We start from the raw sequence: 25,885 nt of genomic DNA on the forward strand, positions 1-25,885 counted from the left end.
CAGGGTTCTTTATTTACAGTGCCCCCCCACCAGACATGAGGGGGGTTCCCTCCCCGGTGCCACCACAGGCCGGGGGACACTGGGGACAGTTTTCCTGAGGGTGAGGGGGGGTCCTGCTGGCTGCTGGCACAGAGTGGGGGGCAGCGGGCACCCCCAGAGTTCCCCATCACTGAGCCTGGCACAGCTGCAGCTTCTCGGGCAGCTCCCTGAGCACTGGGGGGTTCCTTGTCCCTTCTTTTGGGGATCCCAAAGCTGGGGGGTTCCCTGTCCCTTCTTTTGGGGGGTCAGAATTCCCAGGGATCCCAAAGCTGGGGGGTTTTCCCTGTCCCTTTTTTTGGGGATCCCAAATCTGGGAGGGTTCCCTGTCCCTGTTTTTGGGGGTTGCAATTCCCAGGGATCCCAAAGCTGGGGGGGTTCCCTGTCCCTTTTTTTGGGGGTCAGAATTCCCAGGGATCCCAAAGCAGGGGGGTTTTCCCTGTCCCTTCTTTTGGGGGTCAGAATTCTCAGGGATCCCAAAGCTGGGGGGGTTCCCTGTCCCTTTTTTTGGGGGTCAGAATTCCCAGGGATCCCAAAGCTGGGGGGTTTCCCTGTCCCTTTTTTTGGGGGTTGCAATTCCCAGGGGTATGTGGTGGGTGCTGGATGCGTAGAGGTGACACTGTCCCCTCCCAGCTGCTGGAACATCTGCCACCTTCCTCCTGCCCCAGGGGCATCTCGGAGCTCCTGGGGGATTCAGCTGGGCTCCCCTCTCTAGAAACAGGCTCTTTATTTCCTCGCTCAGAAAAATAGATTAATTCCCAAAGTCAAAAACAAAAAACAAAAAAAAGAGTTTTAAAGAAGGAATGATGAAAGTGGAGGCTGGAACGTGGCTGGCAGCGGGGCTGTACATGAGATGGCGCGGGTGGGGCTGTGCCACCCCGCTCAGTAGCTCTCCTCCTCCTCGGGGTAGTGGTGGTACCCGCCCTGGTGCCCCGCGGCGTTGGCCACCTCGCCCTGGCTGCCCTGGGGGCAGTACTTGGGGTCGTAGATCTGGCGGCCGAGGCCAAAGACCTGCCCGCTCTGGTTGGCGCCCTGGTTGGAGCCCATCTGCAGCGACATGGAGGAGTTGTCACACTTCTCTGTCCCCGTCTTGGCGTCGTAGATGTGTCTCCTGGTGCCGGGAGCTGTCATGCCCACCTGGAAGGAAGGGCAGGATGGAGCAGGCTGGGCTGTGGCCCTGCCACCCCTCGCCAGCCCGGCGTGGGGGGCTCACCTGACTGGCACATTTGTTCGTGCCCATCTGGAGGCTGATGGTGGAGTGGTCCATGGGCGGCAGGATCTGATTTTTGGGATCGTAGAGATGCCTCCGGGTGCCGTAGGCCGTCATGCCGGACTGGCTGGCACACTTGTTTGTGCCCATCTGACAAAAGGGCTCTGGTGAGGAATGTGTGCTGCCCCACACGTGCCCCTTCTCCCCATCCCTATCCCCCCCCAGCCTGAGCAGCACAGCCAGAGCTCCGAAACCCCTCTCGGGCTCCACAGAGCCAAGATGGTCCCAGATCCCAAAAACACCTGAGGCACCTCGTGCCTTAGGTCCCTCAGCAACGCTTGGAGCTGTGACAGCGCTGAGAATGTGACAGAATTCAAGTGGGCACCCTTTGCCCAGCCCCCCGCCCCACCCGTGGGACCCTGTGCCCACCTGCAGCCCGATCACACACTGCCCAGCCTTCATCTTGCTCTCGTCGAAATTCCTCTGCTGCTTCTCCGAGTACTTCACGCCGATGTCCACCCCGCTCTGCAGCCCCTTCGTCTTGGCCTGCCGGGAGTGGCTGTGAGGAAGGACAGGGGTCCCAAAGCCCCCCAAAATCGGGGTCTCCGTGGGGCTGCAGCCCCTCCCCAAACTGCTCATCCCCCCGTGCTCACCATTCCTGCCAGCGCCAGCAGCGACACCTGCACCTGCGTCAGGTTCCCGCTCTCAAAAAGGTCGTTGGCTTCGAAGAGGTCCACGGGGTTCATGCCGTAGCTGGCCATGGCCTTGATGAAGTTGGAGAGGTTCTCCAGCTGTGGAGAGGCGGAGGGGTGAGCCCCGGTGGGAGCTGGCACAGGAGGAGCAGCGGGCAGGCGGCAGCAGGGCTGCACCCACCTGGTGCCAGTTCTGAGCCGAGCGGTTGATCTTCCTCACCGCGTTGGGCTGCAGCTTGTTCATGAGCCTGGAGGGAGGGAGGGAGAGGTGAGGCTGTGCCAGGAAAAACCTCAAGGGGCTGCAGGGCATTGGCTCCTTTCGGGAAGGTCCAGCCCAGGCCTCCTCCTTGTGAGGTGAATTTCCCCCCCTCAGGTCCCAGTTTGTCCTCGGGGCTCTCGCCAGGTACAGAAGCCACGGGGGTGGCTCTGGCACGCATCCAGCCTCACCACAAGGGCTGGTGAGGGTCCCCTGGGGGCTCGGTACCCCCCATCTCCTCCCAGCTGGAGCAGGGGCTGGGGGCCATGCTCAGGGACTCACTCGCAGAGGATCACCCCGTCCTTCAGCCCCCTCTGGAAGTCAGGCCCGATCTGTTTTCCTGTCACGCTCTCGATCCACGTCCGCAGCTCGGCCTCCTTCTGTGGGTCGTACTTCTGGGCGAGCTGGGGGACAGTGGGGGGACAGCTTAGAAAACACCCCAGCGTGCAGCCCAACCCCTCACGGGGACAGTTCCCCCTCCCTGGTGTGGGACAGGAGCATGAGGATGATGCTGCCAGCAGACACGGCACCTTCTGAACCATTCCAAAAGCGTGAGAAGGGGGAAGTGACCCCCCAGATTTGTCTCTTCCTGTCTGCTGGAGCCCGTGGGAGCTCAGCTCTGAGCCCCAGGGGTCCTGGCGACAGATGCTCTCCCCTTCCCTTCTGTCCAGGCCCAGCCTCCACCACAGATTCCTCCGGATTCCTCTGGATTCCTCCGTCACCGCGGCTATGCCAGGAATGTGGATGCCTCCTCCCAAATGCAGACCAGCTGCCAGGGCCAGCAGCATCTCTGTCGTCTTGGCCCCCGGCCCACAAGGGAAGGGAAAGTCCTCCTGGCCTAGGGAGGGAAGGGGAGTTCTGTCCTGCCCCAGCCTGGCACCTCTGATGCTCAGCTGGCACCTGGGGGTGGTCCCAGGGCATCCACCAACCTCTCGCCCATCCTGTCCCTCCCTGGTCCTGTTACGTGCCGAGGCCATGAGTCCCTAGGGATCCTGGGCACGGGGAGACACTGGGATGGGCACAGCCCAGCCCCGCGAGGTGGCAGGGAGACACTCCAGTACCAAATGGAAGCTGGACGGACGCAGGACACGGATCGCCCTCACGGCGCCGTGCGTGTCCTGGCTGCGGGATTCTCAGTCCCACCGGATGAGTTTCTGGAGCATGAGCAGCTGAAGCCAGTTCCTCTTCCCTCCCATGGCCAGCCTGAGCATTTCCCAAGCCATGGAGTGTGCACGTGGACCAGCCCCAGAGAGATCCCACCACAGCCCAGTCTGTGAGTGCTTCCACAAACTGGGAGCATGGCACTGGTTCAACTGGTTCCCAGTTGGTGATGTCACCTCCATCACACACTCCGGGGCAGTTGGACTGGCTCGTGTCTTGCTGAATCAACATGAAGCACCAAGGCCCCGTTGCATGTCACCCGCTCAGCTGGGGCAGGCCGGGGCCCATCCACTCCTCCCCGTTACGAAATGCAAAATAAAATGTAATTCCCCTGCCAGGCCAGGTAAGGAGTGCCCATGTGGCCACCACATCTCGCCAACCACGGCCGTGGAAGCCACGTGCCCATCACCACCTGCCCCTTTTCCTGCCAGCCCTGGCCCTGTCCAGGTGTCCCCAGGCAGAACACACTCAAACCACCTCCCTGGGGTGACCACAGCTCAGTCTCTGCTCGCCTGGCACCGGGCACAGCCACCGAGCACCCGGGGCTGCCATGTCCCCTGTGCCCCCTCCCCAGCCTGGCACGACCCCCGTGCGCTGTGGAGGGGGCGGGAGGTGCCGGCAGCTCTCTGCACCCCGTGGCACCCGGATCCCACCCAGGGGTGCAAACAGCGCAGCCGGAGGCTCCCATCCATCCCTCCTTCCCTGGGGGATCACCGGGCCCAAAAGCCGCATCCCCAGAGCCGGGTCGGAGCATCCCGCAGAGCGATGCGGAGCTGCGGGGAAGCAGAAAGTGGAGAAGATTCGTGGAGCTAATCCGGAGCCACGGAGAACCGAGGCGACCGTCCCCAGCCTCGGGTGTGACGGGAAGGGTTCCCCGCGGCTTGCCGGGGCAGCGGCCACCGCACCGGAGACCCCAACCGCGGTCCCCCAAAACACGTCCCTGGGACCCTCTAGGCAGGCTCGGGGCACTTGGAGACTGGGAGCCCAGCTGCGGCATCCCCAGCCCTCCGAGAGCTCGGTACACCGGGTCCTTCCGCGCCGCACGCTCCCGGGAAGCCCCGCATTCCCATCTTCCCGGAATCCCCCGACTTTTCTCCGCTCTTGCCCGGCTCTGCACTCCTGGGACATACCGGAAAAACCCCCGCCTCTCCAGAACCCGGGATGCCCCAGCAGCACCGGGGTGCTCGGCTCTCCCGGGCCTCCAGGAGCACCGGCAGCCACAGCGCCCGGTGGCCCCGGTATCCCCCAGCCCCCGCTTCACCCCCGGTGGTCCCGGCCCCCGCCGCGGCTCACCCGGTTCTTGACTTCGGCGGAGAGGCCGTAGGACGGGCCCTTGTTGAACTGGGAGCTGCTCATGGCAGGGAACAGAGCCGGTACCGGAGCGGGGAGCGGGCAACGGGGCCGGTACCGGAGCGGGGAGCGGGCAACGGGGCCGGTACCGGAGCGGGCTCTGGCGGGGCGGAGGCGGGGGCGGGTCGGGCCCGGCCCCCTCCGCGTTGATTGGACGGGGAGAAATGTCCAAATTAGGGCAGGAGCGGCCGGATCGAGGGGAGGGTCCCGAACCCCGACACTGCGACTCGGGGAGCACCGGGAGGCACCGGGAGTCGGGGGAGCTCGGGGCCGGAACTGGAACCGTCCGGGGCACAGGCGTGTGTGTGCCCACGGGCACGCGTGGGACGTTCACACACACCCACACCCACACACAACACACACGCACCCACGGGCGCTACCCCGCACACGCACTCGCACATTCACTCACGCACTCAGACATCCACACGCACCTGCCTGCGCACGCCCACGGTCACGCACACACGCAGGACACGCGTACGCCTTCCATCGTCCCGCACCCATCCCCGACCGCGTCCCCTTCCCCTCGGCCGGCATAAATCCCACGCAAGATGGCCCGGTACGGCCCGGTCCGGCCCGGCCTCGCGGGGCGGTCCCGGGATGAAGATGGGCGGGGAGGGGATCCTCGCCATCGCCCGTGGGCAGCGGCCGGGGGTCCCAGCAGTGCCCAGAGGGCCCGGCCCGGCTCTCTGCAGGGTTTGTCCGACGTGCCCCGGATACTCCCGTTGTGATGCCCCGTGGGTGGGAGAGTCACGGGTGGGACTGTGAGCGCACAGAGGCCGGTGAGCACAGAGGGCAGGGCTGTGACCCCAGAGGGCCGGTCCCGGCACCGACAGCGAGCCCAGGGAAGGGCAGAGCCGGGAACATCCCAGAAGCGGGAGCCCGGAGAACCCCATCCCACCCAACCCCACACCTAGGGCCTTCAGAGGGATGGAGCTCATCGTCCCTGGACGGATGGACACCCCGAAACAGGGTGACCTCCCAAGAGAGCGAGTCCACTCCATAAACCCCGCACTGCAGCACTGAAACCCTCCCAACACCCCGGCAGTGCGGGGGTCCCGCTGCCCGCTGGGACCCCGCAGGGTGCCCCTGGCCCCGGCCTCGCGCCTGGGTGCGCGTTCGGCTTTTCCTGTTTCAGGTCGGGCTGCGAAGGCGATGAGGAAACGAGGCGGCGTCACACGGCGCCCTCCTGACACTGCGCCCCGCGAATGTGACCGGCGCCGGGAGGAACCGGCACGGCGGCCGGGCCGAGCGAGGGGCTGAGGGCAGCGGCTCGGCCCCCCGGGAACGATGTTCTCCCGGAAGAAGCGGGAGCTGATCAAAACCCCCTCCATCTCCAAGAAGAGCCGGGCGGGCAGCCCCGTCCCGCAGACCCTGCCGGTGAGTGTCTCCCCCGCACCCCTGGCACGGTGGGGGTTTTGGGGCAGCAGCACCCACGGAACCGCTGAGCAGAGGCACAGCTCGGCAATGGATACGTCCAGCAGGTCTGCGAAGAGGAGGGAAACGAGAAAGAACCCTGCTCGCGGGGCTGTGGGGGTGGAATTTTGCCCCCGATGAAGGGGACGGAGCAGCCGCCGAGGGAGGCGGGAGGGCAGGAAGGGACAGGGAGGAAACGGGGGGGATGTCACCGAGGGTTTGCGAAGGGCAGAGAGAGACTCACAGATCTCCCTGGGGGAGATGGGAGCGGGGCGACCGCAGGCTCGGCCAGCCCCGGTGCCTCGGTTGTGCCAGATATTTCATTTCTCGCCGCGTGGAACCCCCCCGGTACCGGCCAGGAGGAACCGCTGCCCGCCGGGGCTCCCCGGCGCGCCCCGCACTGCCCGCCCCGCGCCTGCGCCCCGCTCCCGGTGCGGGAGGCGACACCGGGCTGGCACGATGCGCCCGACGGCCACCCGCAGCCCACCCGCGGCTACTTAGCACGGGAAACCCGTCCCCATCCCCGTCCCGACTCCCCGGGAGAGGGGCCCGAGGGTGGCGGCCAGCGGGATGCTCGGCCGGGCTGCGGGCAGGAAAAGCTACAGCCCCTCGGCGGCGGCGGGCAGAGCCCACCCGCCCCAGCGCTGCCTGGACTCGCTGCCCCGCACGCCCGCCGTGAGGCTGACGGTACGGCCGGGGGCACCCCGGGGCGCCGGAGGGAGGGACGGGATAGGGCTGGGGTGGCCCCAAGGCGTTTTGGGGCGGAGGTCTTGCTGCCTCCTCGCAGCCCCGCGGTGGTCTGGCCGCCCAGATGGGGATGGGGTTCCCCGTTCGCCCTCGCCCGCGGAAGCCTCGTGCTCTCGGCGCTCCGTGTCCGCCCCGCCGGTGCCAAAAGCGCTTCCGGCAGCGCCCGGCCAGGGATGCTCGGAGCCCGCGCGTTCGTGTCAAAGCGGGTGCCGGGGGTCGCCGGTGGGAGCTGCTGAGGGGCTGCAGGGTCCCCTCGCCACGCCCGAGGACTCGCACTGGATGTGCGGCTCTCAAGCCGTGACAGCTCTGAACAGTGTCGGTACCGGCCCTTCCCTCAGTGCAATTTTACCCCTAGAAATTTGGGGCTTCCTCCATCTGTAAAATACCTGCAAAGCCCAAATAATAGCCTGGGGGGTGTCCCTGTCTCTGCCTCCTTCCCCAGCACGGGAACAGCTGAAAAAGAGGAAGAGATATGTGGGCGGCTCCTGCTGCCATTTTGCTTTTTGGGGGTCCGCAACCCCCTGGGATGGGCAGCCCCATCATGGTGGGCGCTGGAGTGGACAAGCAGCGTCACCCACACCATCACTGTGTGCACCTCATGACAAACGTGGACCCAGAAGAGCTGGCAGGGACTGATGGGGGCAGCCAGGCGAGTGCCCAGACCGTGCCCACTCTCCCATGACACTCCCAAAGAGTATCCCTGCCGGGGGAAACTGAGGCACCACACAGCTGCAGGGTCTGGCACCAGTTCCCCAGGATGGTGGCGTGGGGTGCCTCCCTCCGTGGGGTCCCCACCATGCTGGCTACGTCCTCACGCTCACCCTTGGTCCCCAGGACCTCTCCCGCAAGGATTGCCTGGAGGCCCCGGGCTCCAGCGCCGGGGAGCTGCCCCCGGGCAGCGCCAAGCTCAGCAGCAGCCCCAGCGCCGTGGGCACCCTGAAGCGCCCCACCAGCCTGAGCCGCCATGCCAGCGCTGCCGGCTTCGCCCTGCCCACGGCCCCCCGCGCCGTGCCCAAGGGCCACAAGAGCCCCATGTCCTACAGCCCCATGGAGGGCGGGGAGGGTCCCTTCATCGACCCCGAGGACATCTCCCAGCTGCTGGCGGACGTCGCCCGCTTCGCCGACGCCCTGGAGAAGCTGCGGGACGTGGTGCTGCGCGACGGTGAGTGCCAAACGCCCGCAGCACAGCGCCCTGGGACTGACCCACCCGTGGGTGGGGGTCTCTGGCTGGGCCAGAGGGTGCCAGGATTGTTGGGAATCTGTGCAGCTGCAGCCAGAGGTGCTGGGGGAGTGCAGCTCAGGCAGAGGTGCTGGGGGAGTGCAGCTCAGAGCCAGAGGTGCTGGGTGAATGTAACTCAGAGCCAGAGGTGGGTGAGTGCAGCTCAGAGCCAGAGGTGCTGGGTGAGTGCAGCTCAGAGCCAGAGGTGGGTGAGTGCAGCTCAGAGCCAGAGGTGCTGGGTGAGTGCAGCTCAGAGCCAGAGATGGGTGAGTGTAACTCAGAGCCAGAGGTGGGTGAGTGTAACTCAGAGCCAGAGGTGCTGGGTGAGTGTAACTCAGAGCCAGAGGTGCTGGGGGAGTGCAGCTCAGGCAGAGGTGCTGGGTGAGTGCAGCTCAGAGCCAGGATAACGTGGCTTCCTGCCGCGAGCTATTTTCATCCGCCCGTTTTCCTGTTTACAGCACAGCGGTGCCAGCCGCCCGCCAGGGCCCCCAGGCCCCCGTGGGGTGCCAGGCACGGCCCCCCAACCCATCAGGGTGGCCAGAAGGAGGGTCTGGGTGGTCTGCAGGCTCACCAGCAGCTCTCCTTGCCCGAGGGGACACAGGGGATGCGTCAATCCCCTGGGCTGGGGGCACGTTGTCAGTTCTTGTTCTGCAGTAACTCCTTTCCAACCCTGAGCTGGGGGCTGGCGTGCAGAGGGGTCTTTGCCTGGCTGGGCAGTGGGTGCTGATCCCCCATCCCAGCACTTCCCTGAGGGAGGTTCCTCACTTCCTAACAGGCTGTCAGTCCCCAGTGCAGGTCCAGACCCCTGGGCTGGCAACTGGAGCCCAAAGAAGGGAGGGTTCTGGGGGGAACCTTTGAGATGCAACGAGCCTGGCTGGACCAGGCCAATCCCTCCTGGCTGGGAGCATCCATCCGGCAGCAGGGAGGGAAGGAAATGGAGGAAATTCCCAAACTGCTTTCAAGGGGAAAAGTTACTATGGAGGAAAAAATGCTTCAAAGGTCAGACTGCTCCCTGGCCAGTAGCAGGCTGGGCTGTGGGGAGGTGCTGGACAAGCAGGATGTGGCCGTGCCAGGCCTGGGAAGCCCTGAGGCTGATGTGCTGCATGGTCTGGGAGATGGCAGGTCCCTGTCTTGGGGATGGCTGGGAGGTAAAACGGGACAGGGACAGGGACAGTGACAGGGACACGGGACAAGGATGCAGCATCTCAGCCCCCCTCTCTTGCAGAGCCTAAGGAGCAGCAGCGGCCGCTGGCCCACGAGTGCCTGGGTGAAACCCTCCGCATCCTGCGCCAGGTGATCAATAAATACCCGCTGCTCAACACCCTGGAGACCCTGACGGCTGCTGGGACCCTCATCTCCAAAGTCAAGGGTGAGGCGGCGGTGCTGGGAGCTCTGTCCCACTCCCCTCCTGCCCCACAGTGAGCTGGGAGGGAATTTTGGAGCCCATGAAGGGGCTGCCAGGAGTGGAGTTGCCCCAAAAGCATCGTCTGCCTCTTGGTGTGATTCAGCTTTAAGGGCGAGGTAGTGTCAGAAATGACAGATCCTGCCTGGGGGTTTCCAGGCACAGCCGCAGGAAAAACACTGAAATGATCAGATCCTGCTCCTGGCAGCCTCTCATGTTTGTGGAGAGGGGTCTGGGAGGTCAGATCCCAGCTGGGCACCACTTCCTGCTGCTCTACCCATGGGGAGGGGGCAGCTGCACCTACCACAGGCACGGCACAACCTCCTGAGTCACCCGTGGCTTCCTGGACACCCAGCAGCAACCACGGGGGACAGGATGGCAGGAGGGCTGCCATGAGAATGGTTCCACATGGGGGTGGGAGGGAATGGGCTGGGAGCAGAGCCCTCCCCACCCCAAGGAGCTGCCCCAGGGTCTGCCCGGGCGCTCTGGTTGCTGGTGTCCATGGTATGGGAGCCTGCCAAGCACTGTCAGCCCCAGTTCCTGCTGCTGCTGGTGGTTCCTCATTTGGCTGTGGGCAAGAGCCCTCCTGGAGGAGTTCATCCTGCCTGGAGGAGCCATCAGGCAGGGCAGGCAGTGGAACAAGTCCAGCAGAACTTTTCCAGCAGCCCTGAGTAACAGGAATAAACAAACATGAGCCAAGAGATGCTGTCAGGGACGTCAGTCCTGGGAAGAAGGAGAGGGAAGCTACTGTGCTGGAAAAATCCTTTGTCCATAGGGATGATCCTCCCCACTGCTCCCTTAATTCACCCCAGCCCCAAAGCCCTCTCTGATACCAGCACGACCTGGCAGGGCTTTCTGCTGAGGCAGAGACGGGTGCTTGTGGCAACAGGGCTTCCATATTTCCTCACCTCCAGGTTTCCACTATGAATCCAACAACGAGGCAGACAAGAGGGAGTTCGAGAAGGCGGTGGAGACCATCGCCGTGGCCTTCAGCAGCACGTAAGGGTGTTTGAGCAGCCATGCCCTGGAGACAGCCCGTGTCACTGTGCTGAATCCAGCCCTGCTCCTCTCCCCACAGGGTGTCCGAGTTCCTCATGGGGGAGGTGGACAGCAGCACCATCCTCTCCATCCCACCCAGCGACCAGAACCAGGTGAGTGATGCCCGGATGCCTGGATGCTCCTGCCATCACACAGGGCTGCTCCCCTGAGCTCTGGTGTGAGCCCAGAGCAGGGTGTTGCTCCGGTGGCACTTCCATCAGCTGCCTGAGCACAGCTGACCTCCAGCAGTGGCAAAAAGGCTCCAGGAGCTCTGGCTTCCATCCATCTGGCCAGCCTCCAGCTGCTCCCCATCCTCTTGGCTGACCAGTCCCTCTTCTTTCCCAATTCCCAAAGACTATGGAGAGCCTCTACGGGGGGATTCCTGGGCCTAGAGGAGATGGAGTGCCCTCAGGCATGGACAGCTACGACACAGGTGAGCAGGACGAGTTTGGGTGCAGGGTTTGGGGTCTGTGCAGGAACCAGCACCTTCCCCATCGGCGCTGCCCTCCTGAGCCACGCCTGGCTCCTCAGCTGGGGAAAGGAGCAGAGCTGGTGGCACCAGGGCTGGCACAGAGCTGGGGGATTGGCACTGGCAGCTCCCAGAGGGAGCTCAGGGTGTGTCCATCCCTCCACAGCCCGTCCCCCGGCCGAAGCAGTGGATGTGATGCTGCAGCGCTGCGAGGGCGGCGTGGACGCTGCCCTCCAGTACACCAAAACCATCTCCAAGTACATGAAGGACCTGATCGGATACGTGGAGAAAAGGACCACGCTGGGTGAGTGGGAGGGAAGGCAGGTGGGTCTCTTCTGGAGCAGGTCTGAGCCACAGGACAAGCTGAGGTCCCTCCTGGAGGAAGCTGATGCTGCCAGGGCAGTGGGAACCTCACTCCTCCAGCTGCTGATTGATTTTTCAAAAGGAGATTGGGTTCCACCGGGAAAATCCCAGTGTCTTGTGTGTCTTTTCACTTTCAACCTTTTCCTTCCAGAGATAGAGTTTGCCAAAGGGATCCAGAAGATGGTAAACAACTACAAGCAAACAATCAGTCAGGAGGTAAGTTCCCAAGTCCCTGAAGCCCCCGGTGCCAGGCAAGATTGGGAGCCAGCAGCCCTGGAGAGCCTTTTCCATGTGTCCCAGCTCAGGAGGACTTGGGGGCAGCTTTTTGGAGCTCTGCCTGGAGAAATTCAGGATGGGGCTTTCACCAGCAGTCACCAGCCTTACCTTGCCTGTGGCTCTTCCTCCCCGAGGGATGCATCTCCTTGGGCTCACGCTGGTGCTGGGGCTCAGGGAGATGAGCTTTTCTTCTCCCCAGACCACCATGGTGCTGGGGCTTAAGGAGATGTGTTTTTCTTCTCCCCAGACCAGCATGGTGCTGGGACTCAGGGAGATGTGTTTTTCTTCTCCCCAGACCAGCATGCCTTTGCTGTCCATCTATCTGCTGGCCCTGGAGCAGGACATGGAGCACGGGACCTCAGTTCTGCAGGCAGCCAACACCCTGCAGCAGCAAACCTTCCTTCCGGTGAGGGGACAGAAGGTTCCTGGGGCTGGAGGTCCTGGTGTTGCTCCTCCTTAGCTCAATCCAGAGGGAACCTGCATCCAGTACTTGCCAGGCTGTAGATTTTCATCCCTGGCACAAAGCAGTGCCTGTCACCTGCCCCCAGGAGTGACGGTGACCACACCAGGCTGCTTCTCCATGCAAAGTTTTGGCACGAGGGCAGAGCAGGAGTGCTCAGCTCAGGTGATCACGGGGCTGTTCCTCCCTCCCTCCTCACACAGCCGCTGGTGGCGAGGCGCCTGGAACACGAGAAACGCAGGAAGGAGATCAAGGAGCAGTGGCACCGGGCGCAGAGGAAACTGGTGAGTGACTGGGTTTGTGCTCCCCATCCCAGCCTGGAGCAACTCGTGACTCTGAGGGGCGACCCTGCCCCTCTCCAGCAGTTTTGGGTGCCTCTGCTGTGCCCGGCACAGCCCATCCTGGGCTCCATCCTCACCCTGGCTCTCCCTGGCAGCAAGAGGCTGAGGGGAACCTGCGCAAGGCCAAGCAGACGTACATGCAGCGCAGCGAGGAGCACGACAAGGCCAAGTACGTGGCGGTGAAAGCAGAGGAGGAGCAGCAAAGCACGACCAGCAGCATCACCACCAAAACCCTGGACAAGAAGAGGCGGCTGGAAGAGGAAGCCAAGAACAAGGTAGGAGGGTGACAGCTCTGGAGGGGCCTCCCTGCTCCTGCTGTTCCCTGAGTCACGTGGGGTGAACTGATCCTCAGGAATGCCTGGATGTGTTGGAATCTGTGGTGTTGATGATTTTGGGATTGTAAAAGTCTCTGTCTTTCTGCCCCGCTGCCAAAGCAGAAGACATAATTGGTCTGTGCTGGTTTCCAGGTTGTTTATTCTGTTGATCTCTCACATGTTCTGCTGCCCTGCCCAGCTCTGTCCTGCAGGGCAGCGTGTGGGGCTCTGCCCTCAGTGGGATGTGACAAACATTCAATACCAGAAACTCTCTGGGCTGGATTTACAAGAACGTGCCAATATCTGTCACCTACGTTGGACAGTGTGTCCCCAGCCTGAACCAACAGAAAAATGCCAACACCACAGTGAGACATGGAGGGCATGAAGAAGGAGAAAAAGGACAAGGCACACCCAATTTCCTCCATCCTGTCCCCTTTGGACCCCTCATCTAGAATCCTAAAATTTTACTTTTGCACCCGTGCCACACTTAATTATTACTGATATCAAGCACTCAGAGCTGGTAATTCATCCTGTAGGATTGAAAACTCTTTTCCATGGCCAGAGATCACAGCCAGTGTCTCTGGGGGCTCTGTCCAGGGGGGTTCCTGACCCCTGCCAGGGTCCCGGGGCAGCCAGAGGGAAGCTCTGGATTTCCACATGGATGGACAGGGTGCAAGGGGCTGTTCTTATTCTCCTCACCTCTGAGCTTTCCCCATCCCTCGCTCTCCCAACTCGCAGGCAGAAGAGGCCATGGCCACGTATCGCACCTGTGTGGCCGACGCAAACACGCAGAAGCAGGAGCTGGAGGACACCAAGGTGAACTCGCTGCGGCAGATCCACGACGTGATCAAACAGACTGACCAGGTCATCAAGTCGGTGAGTGGGGCAGGGCTGGGCTGTCCCCAGGGCAGGAGGTGTGTTGTTACAGGACCCCTGAAAGCATGACGTGAGCTACTTGCTATTTGCAAGGTAAAGAAGAAGGTTTATTTTTTGACTTTTAACTTTTATATTTTTCTAAAGGTGACAGTGGATTGGAGAGTGAATGGGCCACCTCTCTAAAGACATTGGACAAACTACTAGTATATTAAGTTTTTTTACTTCCATGGAGGAATGTAAAAACAATATGTTGTTTATAGAAATTGTGGGGGGAAGTTTTTTAACAGAGTGTAAACTCAGAAGGTTTTAGAAAATCTTAAGGATCAGGGTGACAGAGGTGGCTGTGCCCTGCTCTGGAGAGCTCAGAGTTGCCTTCCAGCAGAGCTGCCCAAATTCCAGAGGGTGTTTGGGTACACGCAGAGCTCCCCTCTCCCTCACTGCTCAGAAAAGTGCTGCTTTGCACTCTGTGCCTGCTCCAGGGCGGTGTGGATGGATTGAGGCAAGAGATCTCTGCAGGCTGCTCTTGGGGAATGAGGTTTATTTGGGATGGAGAAAGGTCCTGCCTCGAGCTGCCAGACCCAGCACGGGCGAGGCTTGAGGGGATGGGGAGGGGAGAGACAAAAGGATGCTCCAGGAGAGGGGGAGTTCCAAGAGGAGGGGAAGTTCCAAGAGGAGGGGAAGTTCCAAGAGGAGGGATGTCACTATAGGACACAAAAAGCACAACACGAGCCACTGCGATGGCAAGGTAAAAAAGAAGAAAGTTTATTTCCTGACTCCAGCTTTTATACTCTTCCAAAGGTGACAGTGGATTGGAGAGTGAATGGGCCACCTCTCCAAAGACATTGGACAAACCACCAGTACATCAACTTCCTCCACCCCCACGAAGGAATGCAAAACAATATCTTGTTTATAGAAAATGTGTGGGAAAGTTTTCTAACAGAATACAAACTCAGAAGGCTTTAGAAAATCTTAAGAATCAGGGTGACAAGGGGAAGTTCCAAGAGGCCGTGTGGCCCCTCAGAGCCCCTTTTCGGGGGGCTTCTAGGTGGGCTGGAGCAAGGCTTGGGCCAATGGGGTTACAGGCACTTGATGTTTTAGGGGAGGGATACAGGTGCGGAGTGAACTGTATATTTTGGGGGTGAGATGGAACAATCCACTTGATCCCTGGGCACAAACTCTGCCCCTTTACCCTGGTAAAGAAATCTCACCAGTCCAGGTTCCTGATGTCAGTTTGTAGGCAGGGCCATTGTCCAGCTAGCAGGGAGAACCATTTTATCTTGCCTGTATTATTTATGAATAATTAAATTCACCCATCCTTCTCAACAGCGCTCCTCACTTCCCCCCTAACCTGGAGCCCACCGCGCTCACCTCTGTCCCTCTCCACGTCGCTTGTAGGCCACCATCTCCTTCTACCAGCTGATGCACATGCAGACGGCGCCGCTGCCCGTGAACTTCCAGACGCTGTGTGAGAGCAGCAAGCTCTACGACCCGGGCCAGCAGTACGCCTCGCACGTGCGGCAGCTGCAGCGCGGCGACGAGCCCGACGTGCAGTACGACTTCGAGCCCTACGTGCCCCACAGCGCCTGGTAAGAGAGGGGACAGAGAGGAGAGAGAGGGGACAGAGAGGAGAGAGAGGGGACAGAGAGGAGAGAGAGGGGACAGAGAGGAGAGAGAGAGGAGAGAGAGGGGACAGAGAGGAGAGAGAGGGGACAGAGAGGAGAGAGAGGAGAGAGAGGGGACAGAGAGGAGAGAGAGGAGAGAGAGGGGACAGAGAGGAGAGAGAGAGGAGAGAGAGAGGAGAGAGAGGAGAGAGAGGGGACAGAGAGGAGAGAGAGGAGAGAGAGGGGACAGAGAGGAGAGAGAGGGGACAGAGAGGAGAGAGAGGGGACAGAGAGGAGAGAGAGGAGAGAGAGGGGACAGAGAGGAGAGAGAGGGGACAGAGAGGAGAGAGAGGGGACAGAGAGGAGAGAGAGGGGACAGAGAGGAGAGAGAGAGGAGAGAGAGAGGAGAGAGAGGAGAGAGAGGGGACAGAGAGGAGAGAGAGGAGAGAGAGGGGACAGAGAGGAGAGAGAGGGGACAGAGAGGACAGAGAGGGGACAGAGAGGAGAGAGAGAGGAGAGAGAGAGGAGAGAGAGGGGACAGAGAGGAGAGAGAGGGGAGAGAGAGGAGAGAGAGGGGACAGAGAGGAGAGAGAGAGGAGAGAGAGGAGAGAGAGGGGACAGAGAGGACAGAGAGGGGACAGAGAGGAGAGAGAGAGGAGAGAGAGGGGACAGAGAGGAGAGAGAGGGGACAGAGAGGAGAGAGAGGGGACAGAGAGGAGAGAGAGAGGAGAGAGAGGAGAGAGAGGGGACAGAGAGGACAGAGAGGGGACAGAGAGGAGAGAGAGAGGAGAGAGAGAGGAGAGAGAGGGGACAGAGAGGAGAGAGAGGGGACAGAGAGGAGAGAGAGAGGAGAGAGAGGAGAGAGAGAGGGGACAGAGAGGAGAGAGAGGGGAGAGAGAGGAGAGAGAGGGGACAGAGAGGAGAGAGAGGAGAGAGAGAGGAGAGAGAGGAGAGGCTCCCTGTCACCAGCCGGGGGCTGTGTACAAGTCACCAAGTGTGAGAACCCCAGCCTTGCTCTGGGGTCTCATTAGGTGGTGAAATTCCTCCTCCAAGCTGTGATTCCAAAGAAAAACTCTGCAGGCTTTTGCTGTTCTGTCTCAAGGCAGTTTATTGTGAGTTATCTATAAGATTTTCTTCTCGGGCTGTGGCTGCTTGGTCAGCGGCCTGGGCAGAGGCACACACACACCCTGACATCCTCCCTGTCTGCTGTCTTCTTCTCCCCCACCACCCAGGGCTGCTATCTTTTATATGATATATTACATATTACATGTTTATAGTTTTCCCCAATGCCTATTTCCTATATTAAATGGTGCTTTTCTATCTTTTATATGATATATTACGTGTTACATGTTTATAATTTTCCCCCAATACCTACTACCTATATTACAAAGTGCTTTTCTACTCTAAACCAATCTGTGAGTGCCAACATCACCAAGAACATGGAGGTGAGGAAGAAGAAGGAGGAAGAACAGGATCAGCCCACTTTCCTCCATCTTAGAACCTCTGACCCCCACGTACAAAGTAAAAACCCCCCTGGACAGGTGCTAAAACCCCCCTGTACAACACTAAAAAATTTCCCCTCTGTTTTGTAACTACTTTTACTATCCTATCTAACCCTTTGTGACTGCTTGTTCCACCTCCAAAGTTGGTAACTCATTCCATGGCTCAAACCCAAAATCACAGCTGTTTGCAGCTGCCTGCCAGGGTCTCAAATGCTTCTGACCAAGGCCTGGAACCTCTAAAAATGTCTGAGGGACATTTTGAGTTCCGACAACCAACGGGATGGGACTGTTGTGGAACGTCTCGAGATGTTGATTTTTTATCACTCTCATTCCATGGTTGTGACAATGGGAAGATGCCAGCAGCTCACATTGAGGCAACAGACCAAGAACTTAATGTTACAACTTACTTTAAAAGCTTTTTGACCAGTCACACAAAGTAAAAGCATATTGACAGTAGTTCTATCCAATCACTATTAGCACATGTACCTTTAGTTAAAACAATGCTTGCTTATTTTGAATACAATACTTGCTTGTAAGCCTTAAGATACAATGCACAGAGAGCTTAATAAGGTCTAAGCTTAATAATCCATTATTAAGCTTAGATCTTCCTAATATCTCACCAGATATACTTTTCTGCAACTTAGGAATTTATTCTACCCAAGCGTTAATACACACACTATTGTTCTATTTGTCCTTTCTTTCTACATCTTGTATACTTTTCCTGCTGACAAATCTTATAGCTACTGCTTAGCTCTAATCCTGCTGTCTGTGAGGCCTGCCTTTTGCAATGTGCCCCAAACCCTCTGATTTTAAGGAATCCCACAGCTTCCTTCCTGGGAAATGCTCCACTTCAGCCCTGGTGCCTTTGTTTTTTCCTCCTGCAGGAGGCAGGATGATTTCAGAATTCCTGAAGGCAGCTCCTGCTGGGAACGCTGGGGCTGGAGCAGCAGGGAGTTGCTCTCTTATCCTTCAATTCAACCTAGGCTGTTCAGTGTTTAAGATTCTGTGATTCCCTGGAGTGGTGGGTGGCAGCCATGGGTGAAGTCTCCACGTGTCCTTCCTTCCCGTCCACCTTCCCTTTTCCCCTGCAGGTCTCCCTTCACTCAGCCCCACAAGGGCAGCTTCAATGCCAGCGAGTTCTCCAGCAGTGCAGAGGGAGCTGGGGCTGGCTCGGAGGGAGCAGCAGGAGCCAAGGAGTCGCCAAGTGGAGCTGGAGCAGCCGAGCGAAGAGGTGAGTCTGGAGCCCCAGAGCTCTCCAGGTCCCCCCCGGCAGGAGCAGAGTGGCACCAGGGCATGAGGGGCTTTGCTGGCAGCAGCAGGACGAGCTGGGAGCCTCCTCCTGAAGGACACTGAATCAGATCTGTGGCATTCTGCTCCCTAAGAAACCATCTGCCCATCTCCCCTTTCCTTTCTGAGTGTCACTGGAAGCGCTGAAGCCCATCAGCAGCTTCTCCCCAGTCATCCCAGTTTCTCCCACCATCCAGCCATTCCCTCCCAAACACAGACAGCAACCCCAACAGACCGTGTGTGTGTTCTTTCTGCAGGTGGGAGGGGACACCAGGTGCATAAATCCTGGCCAACCTCTGTCGCTGATGCTGAGAGCAGCCTGGATTCCAGTGCAGGTACATGTGGGAACGGCCCAGGAGCCCCTCCCAGCACAACCAGTCTAAACCCAAATCTTCCCAGTTAGACGGGACCATCCCCTGTTTTACCTGCCCTGTGAGAACGCTGCTGTAAATGACCCTGCTGATCCCAGTCTCCAGTGGGATAGGGTGGCATTGTAAATGTAGGTGAACCTAATGGGAAGAAATTATGATGCTGACTCAATTCAGAAGGCTGAATTATTTCTTTATTATAACTATGATAAAATACATTAATATACTATATAAAAAGGGGATACTAAAACTACATACTACTTTCTTTGACTAACTCTCACACAACTCGTGACCCTCTCTGAGAGTCCAGCCCCAGGTGGGTTGGATTGGCCACCAGGCTCAAACAATCCTCACCAGAATCCAATCAAGCACTCACTCTAGGTAAACAATTCTCTAAACACATTCCACATAAGAAAAACAAAGAGCAAAAATAAAAACTGTTTTCTCTTTCATTTCTCTCTGTGCACCTCTGCGAAAAATCCTGAGAGGGAGAGATGCCTCAGGGTGGGATGGGGTGAGCTCCCAGGGGAGAAGCAGCTTGGCAGGTGACTCAGGGCTCTGTGGGTTTTCCTTGCACAGGTGAATTCACCCACAAGCTCCAGCGGCTCTCATCCAACGGCACCGCGTCCTCCAGCGAGGAGCTGGAGGAGAAGGACGGGACCCCCACTCCCTTCGAGCAGAGTAGGTGACAGCGAGGGAGGTGACAGCGCTGCTGCCACCCTCCCCAGCACGGCAGAGCTCCCTGAGGGCTGCTTTTCCCAAATTCAGGTTCCTGATGGTGTCCCCAGCTGCCCTGCCTGTCCTCGGTGACAGTGGCCGTCCTGCTCACGTTTCCTTCTCCGTAGGCATCAACGGGATCGCCCCGGAGCTGGCAGCTCCCACAGGGCCCTTCAGGAACGTTGGCTTGTCCAAGGCTGCCCAGACCCATCGGCTGAGGAAGCTCCGTGCCCCTTCCAAGTGTCGGGAGTGCAACAGCTACGTGTACTTCCAGGGAGCCGAGTGCGAGGAGGTGAGCTGGGACAGCTGGAACCCAGCTCTGACCACGCTCAGCAGGACATTTCTCCTGTGGGGAGGGTTCCAGGTGGAGAACGGTGCTTTCCTTCCGTGCTGCAGCATCCCCAAGGCATTTTTCCTGCCCCTCAGCGTGCTGTGAGCGGTGCCTGGTGTCTCTGTGGCTGCCCCCCACCTCCACGTGTTCCCCTCTCGCTTCCAGTGCTACCTGGCCTGCCACAAGAAGTGCCTGGAGACTTTGGCCATCCAGTGTGGGCACAAGAAGCTCCAGGGGAAGCTGCAGCTTTTTGGGCAGGACTTCACGAAGGCGTCTCGGGCCAGCCCAGATGGGATCCCCTTCGTGGTCAAGAAATGCATTTCAGAGATTGAGAAACGGGCCCTGAAAACGAAGGCGAGTGACACTCCCCTCTCCTCCTCCTCAGCTGGCCCTTGGAAGGATCCTCTGGAACGCCAACAGACTCAATTTCAGATTTCAGATTTCCACAGGGCAAGGAGCCAGGGATGAGCCTGGCCCAGATACCCCAAACTCTGCCTTTGGAAAATCACCTCTCCTGCCTCCTGCTTTCCTATGAAACAGGATTGACTGAGCTGGAAGGAGATGTCCCAAAATTACTTCCCAAAGGGATTTCCCAATCCAAAAGGAGAGGGTGGGAGCACACAGCTCATGCAAACATGAAGAGGAACCTCTCCCCTCACTTCAGCTCCACTTTTCTCTCTTTCACAGGGCATCTACCGGGTTAACGGTGTCAAGACCCGTGTGGAGAAGCTCTGCCAGGCCTTTGAGAACGGGAAGGAGCTGGTGGAGCTGTCCCAGGCCTCCCCTCATGACATCAGCAACGTCCTGAAGCTCTACCTGAGGCAGGTGAGGTGCTGAGGCCTCACCAGGGGAGGGGGGGGAGTTGGCCAGAGGAACCAACGTGGCAGGAGGAATTCTGCAGGAATTTTGGCTCAGTGACTGGGTGAGTTGGGAGGGAGGGAGGGTTGGCCTTCGAGATGGAGCCAGAGTGGCCCCCCCTGCTCATCCCACACGGCGTCACTGCGGTCACAGCCCCCGAGCAGCGACGCGCCCCAGCGCTGAGCAAGGAACGCTCCACCCCTTAAATTGGGGAACTGGCCACCCAAAAAGGGAAGGGGCCAGCAAAGGTCACCCTGCAGGGGCTGAGTCACGTCCCCGCGGGGTGGGCTCTGACCCTGGAGTCATCCTGGAGTGGCCTTAGTGGGGTCTGTGCCCCTGAGCTCACTTCGAGGGGGGCTCAGCAGTGTCTCTGTCCCTGGGGTCACCCATGGGTGGGCTCAGCAGGGTTCCTGGCCCTGGGGTCACCCGTGGGTGGGTTCAGTGGTGTCTCTGCCCCTTGGGTCACCTTGGAGTGAACTCAGCAGGGTCTCTGCCCCTTGGATCACCCCGGGGTGGGCTCAGCAGTGTCTCTGCCCCTGGGATCACCCCGGGGTGGGCTCAGCAGTGTCTCTGCCCCTGGGATCACCCCGGGGTGGGCTCAGCAGTGTCTCTGCCCCTGGGATCACCCCAGGGTGGGCTCAGCAGTGTCTCTGCCCCTGGGGTCACCCATGGGTGGGCTCAGCAGTGTCTCTGCCCCTGGGATCACCCCGGTGGGCTCAGCAGTGTCTCTGCCCCTGGGACCACCCCGGGGTGTACTCAGCCCCAGCACCCCCACCCTGTACCCAAACTGTCGTTGCAAACAGCGTCACCCACATCCTCCAACAGCCACGACCGCAAGGCAGGAGCACAGAAGCTGCTTCTCCCTCGCAGGCAGCCGTGGCTTTTTAACTCTTTGTGCTGCTTTTTTCCCTGTAACCCCCCCAGGAAGGGCAGCTCTGTGTTGTCTCACAGGGAAAACCGTGTCCTTGGGCTCCTGCTCATCAGGAGTCAAGGACTCTGAGCGACTTCCATGTTTTCTCTAAAGAGAAACAGAGTGGAAAGAGAGGGGGAAATCGGTGCTGAGCCCCAGTCTGAGGCTGGGAGAAATGCTGCAGAGAAATGGGTTAAAGTCCTTCCATAAAGGGGTGGATGGACCTGTCCCCAAAACATCTGTTAAGGCCGCTCTGAAAACATCCCCAGCCATGTGGAACACCCAGCAGTCAACACCAGCTCTTTGTGCTTCACACAAACCTCAAAGCAGAGTTCCCCTCGCCGCAGCTCCACCTCTGCTGCAGGCTGTGCCCTGCACATCCTGCAGCCTTCACATCCTGCCTCCCTCACCCAGAACAACCCATCCCTGTCCTCTTCCCAGCCACTCCTTGTCCGCTGGGGAACCTCCAGCTGGGCCCACCCCAGCCAGGGATTTTCCAGGAAAAAAAGGGAATCCCTGCACCTCAACCCAGCAGGGAACACCCACGGGTGGATCAAACACTGCTTTGGGCTTGAACTTCACAAGTGCCCCTTGGCCGGGGCAAACGAGGCTCGATTGACACGCTCCAGGAAACGGATAAATAATAAATATCACCTCTGGGCAGAGGTTTGCAGCAGTGCCAGCCACAGACTCATGGAATTCATGGAAATGGATGTTAAAAGTGCTCTAAGCTCTCTTCAAGCTGGCCCCGAGCACTCCCAGGGATGTTTCCTTGCTGTGGAAATGCCCCAGGTGTTGCCAGCTCAGCAGCCGGGCACGAGCCCAGATGTTGTGCAGGTGGGAGCCGCTCTCAGGAGTTGGGATCACCTCTTCTCTTCCCCCTGCAGCTGCCAGAGCCCCTCATGCCCTTCCGGCTGTACAACGAGCTGATGGGGCTGGCCAAGGAGAGCCTGCAGGGCGGCGAGGCCAAGGGCCGCGGCGGGAAGGGCGGCCCCGAGCTGGTGGACAGAGGAGCCGACACCGAGCAGGTGGTGCTGAGCCTGGTGCTGAAGCTGAGGGAGCTGCTGAAGGAGCTCCCCTGCGAGAACATGGCCACGCTCCAGTACCTCCTGCAGCACCTGAGGAGGTGAGAAGGGGCATGGCCAGAGCCTGTGTGGCCGCTGGGCACCTTCCCTTTATCCCCTGGGGTGGGGAGGTGGGTGCAGATCCTCACCGGGGTCAGGAGGAAGGTCCGGGATGGAACCCAGGCCTGGTTCAGGGGCTCCGTGTGGTGGGAATTCCCTCCTCCAGCCCGTGCTTACAAAGAAAACTCAGCAGTCTCTGTTGTTTGGTCTCAAGTCAGTTTATTGCTAGTTATCTAAAAGATTTTCTTCTGGAGCTGCTGTGGTTTGCTCAGAGCTCAGGCAGAGGCACACACACACCCTGACATCCTCTCTGACTCCTGGCTGCTTCTGCTCTCTGCTGCCCCAGCTGCTGCTGTCTTTTATATGATACATTACATTTTAAATGTTTATAGTTTTTCCCCAGTACCTATTACCTATATTAAATGGTGCTTTTCTATCTTTTATATGGTACATTACATGATAAATGTTTATAGTTTTTCCCCAATGCCTATTACCTATATTAAATGGTGCTTTTCTACTCTAAACCAATCTGTGAGTGCCAACATCACCAAGAACATGGAGGTAAGGAAGAAGAAAGAGGGAGGATAGGACCAGCCCAAATCCCTCCATCTTAAAACCTCTGACCCCCATGTATAAAACTAAAACCTCCCTGTACAGCACTCAAAAATTCTTCCCTCTACTTTGTGACTACTTCTACTCTTAATATCTAAACTTTTGTGACTTCTTGTTCTTCCTGCAAGGTTGGTAAATCGTTCCATGGCTCAAACCCAAAATCACAGCTGTTTCCAGCTGCCTCCCAGGGTTTCAAATGCTTCTAACCTAGGCCTGGAACATCCAAAAATGTCTGAGGGACATTTTGAGTTCCAACAGGTCCGTGGTTGCAGCTGCTTCTCTGTCTGTCCTGAGGTTCAAGTGCTCCAGCTGGCATCTCCCCCAGCCCTGCCCATCCACACCTCTCCCTCCTTGTCCTCACAAGCTGCTCCTCCCCTCCCACCCAGGATCATGGAGGTGGAACAGGACAACAAGATGACCTCAGGCAACCTGGGCATCGTCTTCGGGCCGACGCTGATGCGCCCCAGGCCCACGGATGCCACCATTTCCTTGTCCTCGCTGGTGGATTATCCCCACCAAGCTCGGATCATCGAGGCACTCATCATCTTCTACCCCACCATCTTTGAGCACAAGGACGTGGCAGCGGCCGAGCCCGGCAGACGCGGCTCAGGCGCCGCAGAGGAGGCGGCCAGCGGTGCTGAGCAGGTGGGAGTCCCCAGGGAAGGGGGATCCTCGGGGGATGTTCCGTGAACCTTCACTGGAGGAGTGAGAACTCCTCCGTGCCCTCACCACCATCCCTGCTCCCTCCCAGGTCCATGCAGGCTCCCAGCCTGTGGCTCCTCTTGGCACCAGCCCCTACCTGGAGCTGCCTGCGGAGAAGGGGGATTTGGCTTTCAGCGCCGACTCGCTCGCAGGTCAGTGAGAGGTGCTGGGGGTTCCCGGTGGGCGCAGCTCCCTTGGGAGGCAGGGAGGGCACACAGACCCATCCCCTGCCCCAGCGACCCCGGGTTTGCTGCAGGAAGCTCCTGCTGATGCCGGGTGCTGGGCTGGAGGGTGACACAGAACTCCTGTGTCCCACAGAGTCCGGCGACCGCTCCGTGGACTCCGACTCAGAGCTGGAGGACGGCGGGGAGCCCCGGGCACACCTGGCCAAGCAGGGCAGCGAGACCAGCACGGAAGAGGTTAATTTCTGTGACGAGGGCAGCGAGGGGCCCTGCAGCGTGGGCCAGTCAGATGCAGAGGGCTCTGCTCCCCGCTGCTGCAGCCCTGGGGATGAGCAGAGCGATGGGGAGGAACCCCCTGAGAGCCGCAGCCCCGCCACCCCCAGGGACGCCACAAACCAGCACGGCACCTCTCGGGGCCACGAGCTGCAGCCCCGGCTCATCTGAGCCACCACAGACGCTGGGATGGACAAAGGGGCAAATCCCCTAGGCTGCCCAGATGCTGGAAACTGGAATGTGGAGGGGTGGCAGGGACATGGGGCAGCCCAGGGGGGTTTGGTGTGTCAGCTGCAGGTGAGTCCTGGCTGATTCCTGGCTGGAGTTTTCACACAAAACCCCTCAATGCCTGGCCAGGGAATGGGGTCTCAGCCTGCTGGGACCCCTGGCTCAGCTGGGACCATGAAGGACCTTGCCTGGGTTTGGGAAAGAACCCGGGGCTTTGCCTGTGCCAGGTGTTTTGTTTTTGTTGTGCTCCTGAATCCCTGAATGCCACACCTGTGCTGCAAGATTGAGGTTGGATGAGTCAAAGGACCTGGTCATCCCTGATGGCTGAGGGTGCAAGGGAGCCAGGGCTTCCAGGAGTGACATGGGAACAACAATCACTCGAGATGGGCAGGAGAATGACACCACAGGAACAGCTGGAACTGAGGGCAGCTCCCTGGGACAGCTGGAGCAGCGCTTGGGTTGGGGTGAAACCCCTGCACCATCTCACCCTGAGCCAGGCTTGGCTTTGGGGCTGTGCCATCTGCCAGGATCTCAGGGGATATCCCTCACTGACACCTGACTGAACCAGGGTTCAGGATGGATTTCCTGCCCCAAAACCTCAGCACTGTGGCCCAGCTGATGGCATCTTCATTCCTGCTTGGATTGACAGGCATTTGGATTGGTGGGAATTTCCCTCCTTGGCAGGAGACATGCAAAGAGCAACCACAGGCTGTGGTTTGCTTGTACAGTCATTTCATCTCCAAAAAGCTATGCTGCACGTCCAGGACTAACTCCCTCTGCTCATGCTTCCTTTTCAACCCTTCAACGTGACTCCACTACCTCTGCTGGCAAAGGGACTAAACCCAAAGTGGTTTTAGGTGTTTTTTTAAAGCTATGAGACTTTTCCTGCACTGAGGCACCGAGAAACAAGTTGAGTTTTAGCTTGGAATGAGCTGGGAGCCTTTTCCTTCATCCTCCTGCTTTGGGAGCCAGAGGAGGTGGTGTTGGAGGGGGTCTCAGACACCTTGGTACTGCAGAACCAGGCAATGGGCAGGAGGTTTGAGCCCTCTGAGGTCGATGGAGACCCTGTCTCAGCAAAGGTACATAAACCCAGCTTACTCACAGGTTGGGAACTGAGCCAGAGAAGAGCTGGAGACCCACAGGATTTGTTGTGCCCTGCCACTCCTCCACAGGCCAGCTGGATTTTTCCAGGGCAGCAGGAGGATGTGGGAATGCTGCTGCCACGGCGGTACCGCGTGCATGTGAGGGTGGGTGAGGATGATGAGGGTGAGTGTGATGAGAGAAGGGGCTAAAGCTGTGCTTGAGCTGCCCACAGCAGCAGCTCCCTCGTGGTTGTGTCGATTCCATGTTTGTCCTGACAGGCTTGTGCTGCTGCACAATGCTGCCTTGCTGTGTTCACATTGATAAACTTCCCAAAAAAACAATAAAACCAGCGTGTTCTGACCCGTGTTTGTCCTGAGGATCAGGCTCTTCCAGGCTCCCCCTGCCACAAGAGGCCAAATCCAAGTGTTTCTGCCACAACAAGTGAAGTTTAAAGCCCCCCAGGCTCCTGGGATTCAAATGAGTG

At 59.2% G+C, this 25,885-nt stretch overlaps 2 protein-coding genes across 6 annotated transcripts; one reads left to right on the forward strand and one right to left on the reverse strand.

Moving 5' to 3' along the window:
* Window positions 1–746: 746 nt before the first annotated feature.
* CNN2 (calponin 2) lies at window positions 747–4,807 on the reverse strand. Of its 4 annotated transcripts, none has more exons than XM_021546163.3 (7): window positions 4,649–4,807; window positions 2,477–2,598; window positions 2,120–2,186; window positions 1,900–2,037; window positions 1,676–1,792; window positions 1,250–1,396; window positions 747–1,173 (listed from the first exon to the last, which is right to left on the reverse strand). In XM_021546163.3, exons 1-7 carry the CDS (start codon window positions 4,709–4,711, stop codon window positions 919–921), a joined length of 909 nt encoding a protein of 302 aa, XP_021401838.1. In that variant the 5' UTR covers window positions 4,712–4,807; the 3' UTR covers window positions 747–918. The 4 variants fall into 4 exon arrangements, with proteins under 4 accessions (XP_021401838.1, XP_085418323.1, XP_085418322.1 ...); XM_085562197.1 differs by having other exon boundaries at window positions 1,676–1,805; XM_085562196.1 differs by lacking the exon at window positions 4,649–4,807 and adding an exon at window positions 2,725–3,938 and having other exon boundaries at window positions 1,676–1,805.
* Window positions 4,808–5,326: 519 nt separating this feature from the next.
* ARHGAP45 (Rho GTPase activating protein 45) lies at window positions 5,327–25,761 on the forward strand. Of its 2 annotated transcripts, none has more exons than XM_021546160.4 (23): window positions 5,327–6,082; window positions 7,700–8,027; window positions 9,310–9,453; window positions 10,401–10,485; window positions 10,565–10,637; window positions 10,879–10,957; window positions 11,160–11,297; window positions 11,508–11,572; window positions 11,928–12,038; window positions 12,296–12,376; window positions 12,529–12,708; window positions 13,486–13,623; window positions 15,019–15,209; window positions 17,818–17,957; window positions 18,271–18,348; window positions 18,961–19,062; window positions 19,227–19,390; window positions 19,595–19,783; window positions 20,117–20,254; window positions 22,085–22,323; window positions 23,320–23,578; window positions 23,685–23,787; window positions 23,954–25,761. In XM_021546160.4, exons 1-23 carry the CDS (start codon window positions 5,993–5,995, stop codon window positions 24,259–24,261), a joined length of 3,423 nt encoding a protein of 1,140 aa, XP_021401835.3. In that variant the 5' UTR covers window positions 5,327–5,992; the 3' UTR covers window positions 24,262–25,761. The 2 variants fall into 2 exon arrangements, with proteins under 2 accessions (XP_021401835.3, XP_085418304.1); XM_085562178.1 differs by lacking the exon at window positions 5,327–6,082 and adding an exon at window positions 6,657–6,805.
* The last annotated feature ends 124 nt before the right edge of the window (window positions 25,762–25,885 follow it).

The sequence above is a fragment of the Lonchura striata genome, chromosome 28, assembly GCF_050655825.1.
Source record: "Lonchura striata isolate lonStrDom1 chromosome 28, ASM5065582v1, whole genome shotgun sequence".
NCBI lineage: Eukaryota > Metazoa > Chordata > Aves > Passeriformes > Estrildidae > Lonchura > Lonchura striata.